General features: G+C 40.6%; 1 protein-coding gene across 8 annotated transcripts in view; it reads left to right on the forward strand.

Moving 5' to 3' along the window:
* The window catches only part of STON2 (stonin 2), a 152,146-nt gene extending 137,462 nt beyond the window's left edge, over positions 1-14,684 (forward strand). For 5 of the 8 annotated variants that reach the window (XM_079913959.1, XM_079913961.1, XM_079913958.1 and 2 more), the window contains 2 exons: positions 2,671-2,873; positions 4,495-14,684. In XM_079913959.1, coding sequence (XP_079770085.1) covers positions 2,671-2,873; positions 4,495-4,578 — 287 coding nt within the window. In that variant the 3' untranslated portion in view covers positions 4,579-14,684. The remainder of the gene's footprint in view (positions 1-2,670; positions 2,874-4,494) is intronic. The other 3 variants (XR_013827218.1, XR_013827216.1, XR_013827217.1) reach the window with 3 other exon arrangements.
* Positions 14,685-15,003: the final 319 nt, after the last annotated feature.

Genomic DNA, 15,003 nt, shown 5'->3' on the forward strand with positions numbered 1-15,003 from the left:
TCAAAAGGCTAACAAGCTGCCATTGGATTCCAACATGGCTCCCACCAGCAGGGTCCCTCTATCTGTGCTCTCCCAGGACCCCTCCCGTCCTAATCCCAAGAGCTTTCCTTTAATCCTAGAAGGCACCAGAACAAGTTTCTGTGCTTTCCCAGATTGTCTGCCAGGAAACAAAACATTCTGTTCTGCATAGGTAGCTTTCTTTGCTGGAATTCCAGTTCTCATTAGATCAGGTGAAGGGAAAACAATTCTAATATGATTCCCCTTCTATGGAAAATAGAAATCTGAATTTTAATATTAAATTTTCTCAGCTTCATCAAGGAAGATGACATAATGTGAGCTCATTAGTTCATTAACATGAATTAAATTGTATTAGCTTTCAAAATTGTACTTCCCTATCTGTCCACTAGCCCTACACATGCATTAGCTGATGCTAGAACTCAAGAGAGAATGTTGCTTTCATAGAATTTTCTGTGAATATGCTTTGGTGGGGTGAGAAGAGGGGGGTCAGTTTTGTGGAAAGTTATGATTTTCAGTGTTCCAACCATGTGTAAATAAGGGTAATTAGATAAAACTGTTGTTCAGGTTGCTATTGAATTAAATTAAGAAACTCCTCTAAATACTTTGTAATGATCTAAATCTATAGCAATCTATTGAGAGGAGTGTAGGACATAATTTGGAGTCAGTTAGATAATGAGTTTTATTCCCAGTACTACAAGTTAATGGCTGTGTGACCTCAGGCAATTTACTTAAACCTTTCAGAGAAATCTCAAGTTTCCTCTTTTATAAAATAGGGTTATTAACACCTAGCTCATTAAGAAAGGAATTAGTAATGTTTTTAAGTGTTTAGCACAGTCTCTGGCCTGTAATAAGTGTTCAGTAAGTGACAGCTATATAATTACATCTGTGGTACACAATTTTAAAAAATTGGATTCATTTTCAAATAATGTAATTTTTACTACTACATATATCTTAAATTCCTTTCCTAAAAAACTGCAATTTTTTCAATTAATTTTCCAAAGTATTACTCTTTAGAAAGACCCATTGAAATATGTTACATTTGTGAAACAGAGCAAAACAAATACTTCACTCTGTTATGTTTTCCTTGGAGAGCGGGTGTGTATGTCCTCAGGCTCCGAGATTAAAAAGTCCTGCCCAGACCAATAAAGGAAATTGGAACTGTTTATTTGGGGAAACTCGGATAACTAAGGGCTGTTTCAGTTACATAATGAAGCCAGAGTCACATGGTTTATCCACAGTGAGTTGCTTTATGGGTTTCTTACAGCTTCCTTTTTCTCCACCCCTGTCACCCTGCAAACCTGTCTTGAGGTTTGAGGACTGTGAGGTTATGACTCAGACAAACGGGTTAAGAACATCTGGGAGTCAGACTGCTGGGTCCAGTTCTTGGCTCTGCCACTTTCTCGCTATGACCTTAGGCAGTTGACCTTACCTCCTGAAGCCTTAGTTTCCTCATTTGTGCAGCGTAATAATTATGACCTCAGGGGACGGTTATGAAGAGAGAGAAGTGAGAGAATCTGCATAAAGCACAGTACTTGGCTTAGAGTTATCAACAAACGTTTCCTGTTACATCTGATGAGCGAGGACGATGCTGCGGTGGTGATCGTCATAGAACTAAGTTCTGACTCGTTTCCCTCAAATAATCTAATAACAATCCTCAAATGAAAATCAGACCGTAAGTTTGCCTTCCAAATACAGTAGAACTAGCCATAGATTTATAGAGTTAAATAGCGGTAAGGGACGATGCCTGGCATTATCCAGCCTACCCTTTTCCACCCCCGCCCAACTCGCCACTTCACACATGAGGAATTGAGGCCTGGAGAGAACAAAAAGGACTTGGGTGTGGGATCTCTGCACTTAGGAGAACTGCAGGTCAAACCCAGGTATCCTGACTATTAGTCTGTATTCTCTCCAGCGTTCCACGTGCTTCCCTAAAGCATATGTGCTGTTTCTAAGGGCTTTGTCATTTTTATATGCTGTTCACCAAAAAAACATGCCAAAAGCATTTAAAAAAAAATATCAAATGCTGGGCCTCCCTGGTGGCGCAGTGGTTGAGAGTCCGCCTGCCGATGCTGGGGACATGGGTTCGTGCCCTGGTCTGGGAAGATCCCACATGCCGCGGAGCGGCTGGGCCCGTGAGCCACGGCTGCTGGGCCTGCGCGTCCGGAGCCTGTGCTCCGCAGCGGGAGAGGCCACAACAGTGGGAGGACTGCATACCGCAAAAAAAAAAAAAAAAAAAATCAAATGCTATTAAGAAAATTCATCTTCCGAAGGAAATTGATGATTTTGCTCCAGGTGGCCGTCTTTGATGTTTTATTAGGTGCTAAGTGCTGATCTCTTTTATTCCTTTCTGCCAATATACAACCTTTATTTCATAGTATTTACACTGTGTTCACACAGCACTCTGACCTGAGCAGGCAGAAAGCACTCCATTTCTCAGGTCATGGGTTTTATTGCTAGGATACCAGGCTACTGTAGTCAGATGTTATGTCAAAGGGTCTGAAGCACATGCAGTGTGATTTCTGCCGAGGCAGATTCTCTGCTCATAGTTGGATGCTCTTAAAGACTGCCAGGCCTCCTTTTGTTTGTTATTGAGGCTCTTCCACTTCCTCCCCAAAGAACCTGAGCCCTAGATTCTTTGTCTTTCTTTCATAGCTTCTGGTCACCCACACTGTTTCTTCTGCCATCTTGAACTTGGCTCTGACCGGGAAGTGCCTTCCAGATTTGCCAATCACATTAACGTCGAGTTCAGCATGCCTACAACTTCTGCCTCCAAAGCTGCCGTAAGATCCATCTCTGTGGAAGACAAGACCGACGTCAGGAAGTGGGTCAATTATTCTGCACACTACAGCTACAAGGTAGCCTCGGGAGGCATCTGGCTCATGTTTCCAAGTCTGTCTGTGCACCCCCATGCCCTCCCCCTTCTCATTCCTTTTAGCAGTGCCTGCCCAGGGTGCAGGGTATTCTCCTACCACCTTGCAGGCGGTTTACCATGCATAGCTGTGGTTGAGTCTGCTCTGAGTTAAATGAATAATCTCTCTAGCAGGCAAGAGAAAGGTTGGAAAGAGAAGTACAGGCTGATGAAGGAGGAGTATATAATGTCTTTCAGTCGTCATAAACAACAACAGAGTAATGGGGTAATGGGATTATTATTACTCATTTGTCATATAATTTATTTGCAGGGGAGTGAGTTTGGAAGTGGAGAGAGGGTCAGGAAAATGCTAACCCAAAGCATATATTTCAGCTCCAGGTGTTGATGAAGTGGATCTGAATGAAGTTTACATAGTGAAGTATGACACTATGTATGACAGTATGTCATAGTGAAGTATGACATATACCAAGTCATACAACCTGGTCACTGGGCTATAACTGGACAAACTCAAAAGCCAGGCAAGCTTCTATAATAGTAACAGGATCAGGGCTGTGAAGGAGGAAATGAAGTTGGAGATTTCCGACACAAATAGTATTGTATCCTGAGTAGTTAGAAATTCAATAGGAGATTATATGCCAAAGACGGAAAACGGGGGGTTACTGAAGAAGGATTTGGCAAAGTGGTTTAATAATTTTCTATTCGTAATAGCATCCTTAGATTTATATGATCATTTAATTGTTCTTTAAATATTTCCTTACTTGTGTGATTTAAAACATTAAACTACCAAAAAGAACAAATACTCCATCTTGTGGCCAGGAAAGAACCCAGCACTTTCCTCAAACATGACCCTTGTCAACTGTTCTGTCTTGAATTGTTTCCCTCATCATAAATGTCCAAGTGGTATTGAGAAGAGCGGCTTTAATTATGAAACTCCTTCAGCTCAAAGGATTCCCTGCCTGATTTATCAAAGGCTTCAGATGAGGTATATCACTCTCAAGGCAAGATTAATTTATTAATCTCTTTACAGTTACAGCTACAGTATTTTCCAAAAGAGATAGGCAGAACCGTAAACACTACAATACCTATCCATTTGGAGACTTTTTAAAGGGATAAAATAACGGAGAGTGTAAAGAGCCAGCTGCAAAGGAATTCATTCATTTGATAAACCTTTGTGATTGCCTGCTGTAGGCCCATATTATAGGCGTACAATAGTGAACAAGGGCCTGCCCTGTCCTACGAAGTCTGTGGTGTAGCGGGTCCAGGGTGTAGTGGGAATATACACAGAGGAGCACCTGACTCTACCTGGTGAGTCAAGAATAGCTTCACAGAAGAGGTGACCTTTGAGTATCTGTGTAAGGCAAAGAATAAGAATTTTCCAGGTGGACTGAGAGGGAGAGGAATTCCAGACCAAGCAAAGGGCATGTGCAAAGACAGAGCCATAATATACACATGGCCAGTAGCTTGGTGTGACTAAAGCCCAGAACATTAACCAAATTACAAGGACTCTCAAAGAACCTAGTGAGCTTTTCTCTTTTGGTTTATTTATTTGTTGGGATGTTTTCCTGATATTTCTTCTGATATTTCTCTCCAACTTTTATTCTTGACAGGTGGAAATTGAGCAAAAAAAGAGTTTGAAGCCAGACTTTGAAGGAGATGAAATGGAAAATCCCAAGGAGTGTGGGGTCCAGTGACGAAGCCCTACTGCAGGGGGCCCTGACCTAAGCATCACGACAGGATGTCTTCCTGAATAGCTGAAGTTCAAGGCACTGCCTACCATGGCTACTCCACGTTGGGAACAGTGTATTGGACCTCCTGTTTGTAGTTACCTGTATTCTAACAGGAAGCCCTAAGGTGCTTGCTTTGGAGAGGCTCTGATCATGCCTGAAGCACCTGCATCACCTGACTTTTTGGAGCTTACTGTATAATTAAGCCTCCTCTCCACTCTGCTTATCTCACAGCACTTGGGTATGGTTTGTGACTGATAAAGTCAGGAAAAGAAACTCCCAACATCATTGTTGGCGTGATTTCCTTCCGATGTTCATCTGTTACTTACATCAGTTTCTGGAAAAGAATCTTGAGAAGTTAATTAACTAAGACTCCATCCCTGTCACTCCCCTTAGAAAAAGTTGAGAAAAGGTACAAAACCGATTTCCTCTTTGGGTCTGCTAGACCTTTCATAGGTGTCTCCATTCTTCAAATGTTAACACTGTGCAACAGAAGTTTTTGAGATGCTTCCCTCCTGGTTCTAGATAGTGTTGACTGAAACACTTTTTCCATCTTTCTAAGGCATCAGTCCCAGGGTTCATCACCCTGAGTCACAGTAGACAATGGAAAAAAGGCACAAGAGGACACTTCTAAATTCTGTGAGTAGCCCCACATTCTGCGAAGAGTGGCTATTGAAGGGAAAGCAAAATTGAGCTTACTTTTCTTCATTCTGGGGAAAAAGAACATTCATTGTAAGATTATCTTCAATTCAGGAGACAGCTTAAGTCTCAGTGAATTTCCAAATTCACACTGAAAAGTATAGGCCATGTTTGATTCCTGAAACAGATGGATACATGTATCTCAGGCATTTGTCAGGGGCATTTGGGAACTCTTTTTATACCTCATAGCCAATAGACAGCTGCGTGTCTCTTTAACTCAAACTTTACAGGAAATATAAGTTGAAAAGATCATTTTAAAAGCCGTTCAAAACTGAGCTTGTATGAGCTTTTCCTAAAAATTCAGAGTTTGATAATCACAGTATTGTAATAGATCTAAAAGGCAGAAGACTCTAGGGTAGAGATGAGGGAAAGCCATATTTTTCTAATGTTGGGAACACTAAATCCTGATTCCAAGAATCTAGGACACTCAATATTCTTTCTCTTCATCTGTTCCAGCTCACATTCTGTACCTCTGCATCCCAAAGAGGATACGAACTCAACAATTTAAAGCAGCTTTAACCTGCCTTCCTGTTTCTCCCATGAAGAATAGAGTAAGGGTTATCCGATTTGTAGATGACATAGAAATAGACATATAACTAGTCTGTTGACTGGCAGATTCGGGATTAGTTCATTCCATGAATATTCACTGAATTCTAGGTATTGACATTAGGATATAGAAATCATTGTAATTTTTTGAAATACCTGAACATAAGACTGAAACTAAAAGGATGAAATTAAATAGGCATTAGTGAGAAACGCTATATTCTGAGTTTCTTAAATGCAGCCCACTAAGTACAAAATGGGGTACCTACGTGTGTACGGATGTGTGTGTTTACCTGTGTGTGTTAATGGGAAGGGTGTTGGAAAGTCCTGGTTTCACAGCAGTTTTTGTATAAAATGTTTTCTTGGGGAAATGAGCTCAGTTTTGAATCGGGAGTATATCATAGCTATTCACAAAACTAATGCATTCAGCCTGTGGTAACAGAAGTCTAGGGAGTCCTGCATGCTGCACTGGTCAGCCCACATCTGGATGAAGGGCTGCATTCAGTTCTGGGAACCACATTTTAAGAGAGATGTTAATAAATTGATTGTGTCCAGTCAGGTGGCCAGGGTTGTGGAGAGTGTGATTATACATGGAATAGGGGAATACTTCCTCTGAAGAACAGAAGGTATAGCTGGAAAGGGAAAAAGAGGGAATGATACAATAGCTGCCTTGAAATCTCTGTTGAGCTATAAAAGGGGAGAGGAATTGGACTTTTCCTGTGTTGCTTCAAAGGGCAAAAAGAGGAGCTTTATAGATGACAGATGTTTGCTTCAATATAAGAAAGAACTTTGTAATGAGTTGTTCTAAAGAGGAATGGACTCAAACAGTAAAACTTCCAGTTGCTGCAAATGCCCAAAGGCTAAAATAACCCATCCTAAATGCTGTGAAAGGGACTCTTAGATTGGATTTGGGCTAGATTCTTAACAAGATCCCTTCTACATATAGGTTTCGTTTCAACAGTATTAGGACTCCGTTTTTAGTTTGATAAGTGGTTTTTCATGCTCTTTGAAATACAGTGGAGTCCCCTAGAGGTCTTTGTCAACTGAGGACTCCAAGGCCTAGCCCTTCCCCTGTTGTGCTAAAAGCACATGAGATTCCTTATAGAAACATTGAAATGGGTTGAAGTGTTGGCAAGGTGAAGGTCATTCTAGCACCTTCTTTACCCAAGGTTAGCACCTGTGCACCCTCTCAAGATCTCTGCTTCACCTGCTAGCATCACATGTGTATCGGTGGTTGGACGCTTTTTTCCTGTTGGTTATTTCTCATTGCCTTTGTACTTTCACCTGGACATTTTTTTTTTAAACCAAGGGATGGGGAAATCCCTTCTATGCTATCTACATTCAGCAATCATATTATCATTCATTTTTAAAAACCTACCACCTTGATTTCATCAGATTTGTTTTCCCTCTACTGTTTTTTGGAAGTTGATTATGGGTAGCATTTAGCGGGGTGGGAAATATAATACTATATATTTTTAGACGTAGTTTCTATGTAGTTTTGTTAATAGCCTACATAGAAAACACTGTTGGGCAAATACCTTTTTGATATGCAGATTCTAAGTTTGCCACCCTGGACTTGGATTTTGTGTGTGTGGCCACAAATAATCTTTGTCTATGTTATCAGTAATGTGAAAATATTAGAAGTGAGTTCATTTTACCAATACATAGTCTTACTATTACTATTAGAATATAAATTAGATGTCCCATGATATTAAGAGCTGTGCTTTTTTTTTTGAGACTGGTGACTTCCTTTTTTGACTTTATAGTAAAGGAGGATGAGAAATGTACTCATGATATATCAAACGAGACTATGAGGTACTTTGTGGGTGCACCATTAAACTCCCTTTGCCACTCTTGTAAATATACTAGTTATGCCTTATCAAAATTGTGCATTTTACTCATATGAAATATAATCTGGACAGTTTTTTTTTCTCTTCTATTTTCTTCTCCCTGCCACCCCCCAGCCCATGCAACCCTCCTGCATTATTGGCAGGGCTCATAACCCTTGAGAACATTTTTTTTCTTTTTGGCTGTGCTGCACGGCTTGCGGGATCTCAGTTCTCTGATGAGGGATTGAACCCAGGCGACTGCATTGAAAGCGCCGAGTTCTAACCACTGGACTGCCAGGGAATTCCCAAGAACATTCTTTTAATGTAAAATATTTCTTATTTGAAATTAGAGTAATTTCCTTTCAAATCCTGTAGATGAGGGCAGGAGCTTATTTCCCTAGAAATTCATATTCCCAAGAAATGTGATCCATGGAGGCAAGAAATGGCTCTTATTCTTTGTTTCTAGTACCTACCACCAAGTTAGTTTGGAATATAATAAGTTTCAGCTACCTTAAATCCAAACAGATATTAATGAAATAAAGGAAAATTACTTAGGTATTCAATAAATGTTTGCTGAATGAATACTGATGCTTAGACTCTAAGGCTACCTAACCCTTACTTATCATCAAACACATTAAAGCACACAAGCATGCTTCTATTTCCTGGAGAACTTAAATAATTTTTCTTTCCTTGCCTCCACTGTCAACTAGTGATAACTGTCAGCACTTAAGCACTTAATGTGCATCTGAACTTAAACTACAGTATATCTTATTCATATTGAAAAACATTTTTGTGCCCAAAGATAACAGTAGCACAGATGCTGTCACAGTCCAGATTATTGATTCAGTTTTGTTCTTGCAAGTCAGACAGCTCTGTGAGCCTAAGCCTTGACCATTCGAATGGTGAGAGGGAGAAGAAAGCATTTAATAGAGCACATGGACAGTCTTGGTGTGCTAGGTCTTTGTTTTCCCCAACATTAACCACTGACCAATGTTACTGTGCATTTGTTTTGTCACCATAGTAAGAAAGATGGAGGCCTGGGGTAGTAAGGCTGAAACGTGTGAAGTGACATCATGATTTCAGAGCTGCTTTAAATCTCATAATAAGTTTCGTGGTGGGAAAAGAGAGAATGATCTGAAATTTTTCTTAAAAATCTTTAAAATATTAAGTTGATTTGACTAGGAAGCACTGCCATTTAGCCTACTTTTAAAATTTTTCCCAGGTGGGAATGGTAACTTTAACTCTTCTACGAATGATTATAAGTTAATTCTAGCATATCTAGAGTTTAGGTGATGTTAAGAATGCAACAGGAAATTCAAACAAAACTGACCAAAAAGCAAAATCCACAAAAAATATTATCTAGTAAAGGAATTATCTCTTAACATTTCACTAACAAGTGTCATTCAAAACATGACAGCTCTTATATAAAATTAGCCATAGCATTTTCACCAACTTCTAAACATACGGTCATTACCAATGTCTAAGTGCCAATTCCCTACAAGTCACCATCTCTCTACCATTTAATTATGTTCTTTTTAAATGAAACTTGCTTTGGATATTGCGACTCATATTTATGTATTTAAAGAATTAAAAGTGAAAGAGACATAAATGTAGAAAATAAATGTGTGTGTCAGTAGTATTTTCCCATGTATTAACTAAAGTAGGAGTATGGAATTTTTACATTTCTTATACTGTGCCTTAGCAAACCTGATTTAGAGTCTAGTCCTTTTAACAATTGGGGGAAAAAAAAAAGTATCTCTGAATTTGCAATTCCAGGCCTGTAAAGGCAGAAACTATCCATAGCAATGTGTTTGGTAGCGCCTGGAGAGAGGCAAATAATAACTGCATGTAAAGAAAAGCTATAAAAGAACAGAATCAAAAAACAGAATGGCAATATGAAAAAATATAGAGAAATGACAAATACAGCACTGGCCACCAAACCTCAGAATACTTGAACTAGGGGCTTCCCTGGTGGCGCAGTGGTTGAGAGTCCGCCTGCCGATGCAGGGGATACGGGTTCGTGCCCCGGTCCGGGAAGATCCCACATGCCGCGGAGCGGCTGGGCCCGTGAGCCATGGCTGCTGAGCCTGCGCGTCCGGAGCCTGTGCTCCGCAACGGGAGGGGCCACGACAGTGAGAGGCCTGCGTACCGCAAAAAATAAATAAATAAATAAAAATACTTGAACTAGAGGCCTTAAATGTAAGGAGCTCCAGGAATAATAAAAGATTGCCTAGCAGGGATAAACAACAGAATTAATTCAGTTCAATAAGTATTTGGTCAAGGTGCTGTCCCAGTAACCAGCTTCCCTAAAGGGAGCTAAGGCCAAACACAAGGACACGAAGGACTGTTGATGTAAAGACATTGGTGGGCGTGCCCTTTATCAAGGGAGAATTGGGGTTTCTCTGAATCTTTAAAGGACACAGTCATGAAGACAATCATCATGTTAAGTCACTTGCAATTTTCCCAGTTGGGCTTCAGAAACCTCAGCTAAAAAAGTGAGGATGCTGGACTGATTGTTCCCTCAGATCCTTTCCAGCTCCAGTGTTACGGATTATTTTACAAACTGTCTTTGGTGCCACTGTCAGTGATACTTCATATCAATAGGACTCTTCATATAATCTTAAGAACCAAGAAGTTTAAAATTTGAATACTGGGAAAAGCAGCTGGCCCATCTTTTCTCTTTTAATGTCTCTATCCTTTACTATCTGCCCAGACAACCCTGCAGTCCTCTATTTTGTAGTTGCCTTCAAAACACAGATAAACATGGAGGATCAAAAGGACGGTGAAGATCAGTTGGAACACTGCTCTGGAAGTTCCTCTGGCATCACCCAGCACAACAGTGGTGTGAAGGTGAAGAGGAACTGATAGGATTTGGGTACTACCTGAAGCAGAAGTCGGTCTAACCCTCCAAGGGGCTATGTCGGGATGATCAACAATTTACAGATATATCCTTTTATACAAAAGACTGCAGAAATCAAGGGGGAAAACAAACTTAGTAAACATTCTGGGACTATCTGTAACACAGTTATGGCAAAAGGAGATGAAAGGGTCGGTCCTCCCTATCCTCACAGTCTCTTAGTAACATGAAAATGTAATTATTTTTAATAAATGTGTACAAGCTACAAAATAGCATCTCTTTCGTGGTATGTGTTAGTTTGATTTTAGATTCCTATACTAAGAGTTGCTCAAATATAATGGCTCAATTCCAGCCAGACAAAGTAAAGGAATTTTAGCATCCTCTTCCTGTTCAGTCCCACCTTCTGCCTCAGATCAAACCCTCAGTGCTGGCTGTGGACACCATCTAGCCGCACTGTGACTGAAGCCTTAAGCACCGCTGTCTGGCCTCTGTGTGCTTCAGGGTCAGCACCCACACGTGGTTTCCAATGGGAGCGGTTCTGGGAAAGCAGATGTGCAATCAGATCCTGACAGCAACCTGTTGGACCAAAGCATCTAAGGGTTTTGAAGTACTGGGGTGACAGAGGGAAGAATATGAACTCCTCTGACCCTAAGTCAGCATGCATTTAACCTTTGTGTCAGTCAACCTGCCAACAGAACCTGGAGAAAGTTTACCATATTCAAGAAATGAAACAAAATCAATCAGTGTTTTAAGCCAGGGAGCGCTAAAAAAGCACCCCCTCCTCACTCTCCATTTTTGTAATGCTCATAGAGCATTTCAATGTGTCAGGATGGAGGGACCCAAGATCCAGTGAATGATTCAGCTGATCCAAGGCTTGGCTTTTCCTTCCTTCATCATCTGTCCTCATTCAATGTAACTGCTTGTACTATGTGATTTATTTTATGTTAAAAACAGCTTACTTAAAAAAAATGTGCCTATGTAATAAAGTCTACACACTGGCTAACTCTATAGAGGTGAGGTTTTGTTTTTACTTGTTCTGCAGATTATCATCTGTAATACCCTTTTTGAGCTAGGAAAAAGAGCTGGTAATAAAAATTTTAAAACAATATCTGTCACTATGCAAGATTTAATGAGGTCAAGCATAATAAAAAATATTTATTAAGAAGATTCATCACCCTGTTAATATAGTTAGTGATCATAAGCTGACAAGTTAACAAGTGACCTGTATCCTAGTTAAGTTTATCATGAATATACTTTAGTCAATTCAAGATATATTTATTGCATTGATATTTTGGGTCTATTTCTGTGAGAAAACAAACAGTTCCTAAGGTGGTTTGGTTTTGGCAGTAAGTACATACACATATAAGTAAATTAGAAATGTAACAGCACATAATCAATAACAGTATTTGCATTATGTTCTTGGCCATACTGTCAGCACTCAACAAATAACTGTTCAACTGATTGATGAATCCAAGAGACCAATGTCAACATAGACAGAAAAAAAATCAATATGGACTAGAATACTTGGGAGATTTTCACAAGAAAGATGGTTTTTCAGTGAGATCTGGAGGTGGGGGTAAAATTTAGCTCAGTGGCAAGAGGAAGGGAGTTTGGGGTTGGGAAGAGGCAGGTGTAAAGTGGTTGGATTAGCAGGTGAGCCCGACCTGGGTGAGGGGTTCATGCACATCAACAGGTAAGAGTGACAGTGAGGCCATGCTGTGGAAGAGCTGGCCTCCAGGTTGAGCGTGGACTCAATCTAATAAATGCTATGAAGCCACTTCAGAATCTGGGCAATAGAGCATTATTCTAGAAAGACTAATCTGTCTACAGTGTGCAGGGTATTTTGGTCTAGGGAAAAGATTAAACGCAAGAAAACAAAGTTTTTTTGGAGTAAACAAGAAAGAAACAGAGCTTTGTGTTTTGTTTAGTTCAGACAGACCATAGACATTGCAAAGTACAGTTATCTACAAGGGGATAACTCAGGCCAGTTCAGTGGTCCCCTGCCATTGAGAGAATTCTATCCTGAACACACAGAATTTTATAGCCTAGTTGGTACAAAATTAACTGATACTAGTAACTGTTATCAGGTGCACAATAGTGTTAAAAGCCAAACAAGAGCATAATATTTTCTTAAGTTGTGGATTCTGAAGAATATTCTACTCCTTCCCCCTATTCTTCCATCCCTATCTGCCCAGAGTCCTCTTGAACAGGTTTTGAGACTTAATTGTCTAGGTCCCACATTATCACAAGGTTTTAGCCTCTAAGGTCCCCCTTTCCTTTTAATATCCAAGTGGAATAACTACTCAAGTAACTGTTTGAAGCTAAGTATGCTCCCTAATGTTCCTCAGGATTTGGGGGAGGGGGAGTTGAGAATGAGGGGAAGTGAGGATGAGGATTGAAATGTCCTCAGTGTCATTTGTCAGCTCTTATTCTAAACTCCCAACCCAGCTCCCCTCTGATCACCTCCGACTGCCTCCTCTGTATTTCTCCACACTGGGCAGCTTTCTGTATTCCCAAAGCATTCCCAAAAGCTTTCTGTATTCCCAAAGCACTTAGGTAGTGCTTATACTCTGGTGCAGCGACCTGTAGTAAGTATTTTAGATGCATTATCTTATTTAATGAAGGCAGCCCCCTCTCTCCATTCTGCAAGGCACTAATAACTCAAGGCTGGTGGTACAACCAATGTTTACTGAAGGTTAGCAATCAATGGTGAGTATTTACAGCACAAAACAGGAAAAGAACTTAAAACTGAATATCAGATATCCCTGTTTTTAAAGTTCATTACCCATACCCCACGGAGGAAGTCCTTATTAAACATCTTTCTTGCTCAGCTCTAGCCTGAGTAAATGGAACCAATCCCTCAAGTCCCCAAACCACTGTCTCACTGCCAAGGGAAAACTCAAAACTCTTCTTAAAAATCCCACCTTAAATGAGAATTAAGTTTTAAAGTTCAACACTCTTGAACACTCTTGAAAATCACTTAAACTGTCTATAAAATAAAGCAGACTACGGTGTCAGTCTTCTTTAATGAAAGTCGCTCCATGACCCTCAATTAACTTTTCAATTTCTTCATTGAGGATACCAACAGGAGTCATCACCACCAAAAATGCCGGCCACCTGAACAATGCCTTCCAGTGCATGGTCAATGTGGGGAAGTCATAAAAATGAGTCACACAATTATTCCCTGAGTTTTACCAACATGAATTGACTGTTTCAGTCTTGACAGCATCTTTTATCTGCCTCACAGACCCACTGAGTGGAATGGCAGACCAAATAACTTGAATAGAAGTATAATGTCTCCATTGTACTTCACTTTATTATGCAAAGCAATTTTCAGTTCCACTCTATCACATCCTGTTATGGACCCACTGAAGTATCTTTCCAAACTGAAGAGAATTATATCTTAGCTCTCCAGAAAAGAACTTACAAAAACTCACAATTTTTCTCTAGTGGTGTCAAAGTTACAGATAATATTTTTCAAAAGGAGTTAAAATCAAAATACATGTACTTCCCTCCTCAGCACAGTCTAGGTCAACAGAAAAGAACAGGATAAAATCTATTCTCCACCTGTCAAGGGCACACCCCAGGGGTCAAGACTTTTCTCTCATCTCCCTCTTGCTCTCCTCCCCTCTCTTCTTTTCACTAATAGGCATAAAGTCCTGACAGCCTAGACTAATCTGGCGGCAGTGGCACAGAAAGGGACATACCTCAGAGACTGGGACAGTCTCCAGTTATTTCTTCCCGTATTGAACTCTTTTGAACAAACCCCTATTGTACATCTCTTCTACTGCCTTTATCACTTGTGTGCTGCCTTTTAATGTTTTATATTTATTAGGTTTATCCTCATTAAAAAGCAATAGAGGGCTTCCCTGGTGGCGCAGTGGTTGAGAGTCCGCCTGCCGATGCAGGGGACATGGGTTCGTGACCCGGTCTGGGAAGATCCCACATGCCGCAGAGCAGCTGGGCCCGTGAGCCATGGCCGTTGAGCCTGCGTGTCCGGAGCCTGCGCGTCCGGAGCCTGTGCTCCGCAGTGGGAGAGGCCACAACAGTGAGAGGCCCGCGTACCGCAAAAAAAAAAAAAAGCAATAGAGAACTGGCTTTCTCAGCATGTGGCCAAAAGGCACCAAAAGCAATAAGACAGTCTCTTCAATAAGTGGTGCTGGGAAAACTGGACAGCTAGCTACATGTAAAAGAATGAAATTAGAACACTCCCTAACACTATACACAAAAAGAAGCTCAAAATGGATTAAAGAACTAAATGTAAGACCAGACACTATAAAATTCTTAGAGGAAAACATAGGAAGAACACACTTTGACATAAATCAAAGCAAGATCTTTTTTGATTCACCTTGTAGAGTAATGGAAATAAAAACAAAAATAGGGCTTCCCTGGTGGCGCAGTGGTTGAGAGTCCTCCTGCTGATGCAGGGGACACGGGTTCGTGCCCTGGTCCGGGAGGATTCCA

Source organism: Stenella coeruleoalba (genome assembly GCF_951394435.1).
Source record: "Stenella coeruleoalba genome assembly, chromosome: 2".
Classification (NCBI taxonomy): Eukaryota; Metazoa; Chordata; class Mammalia; order Artiodactyla; family Delphinidae; genus Stenella; species Stenella coeruleoalba.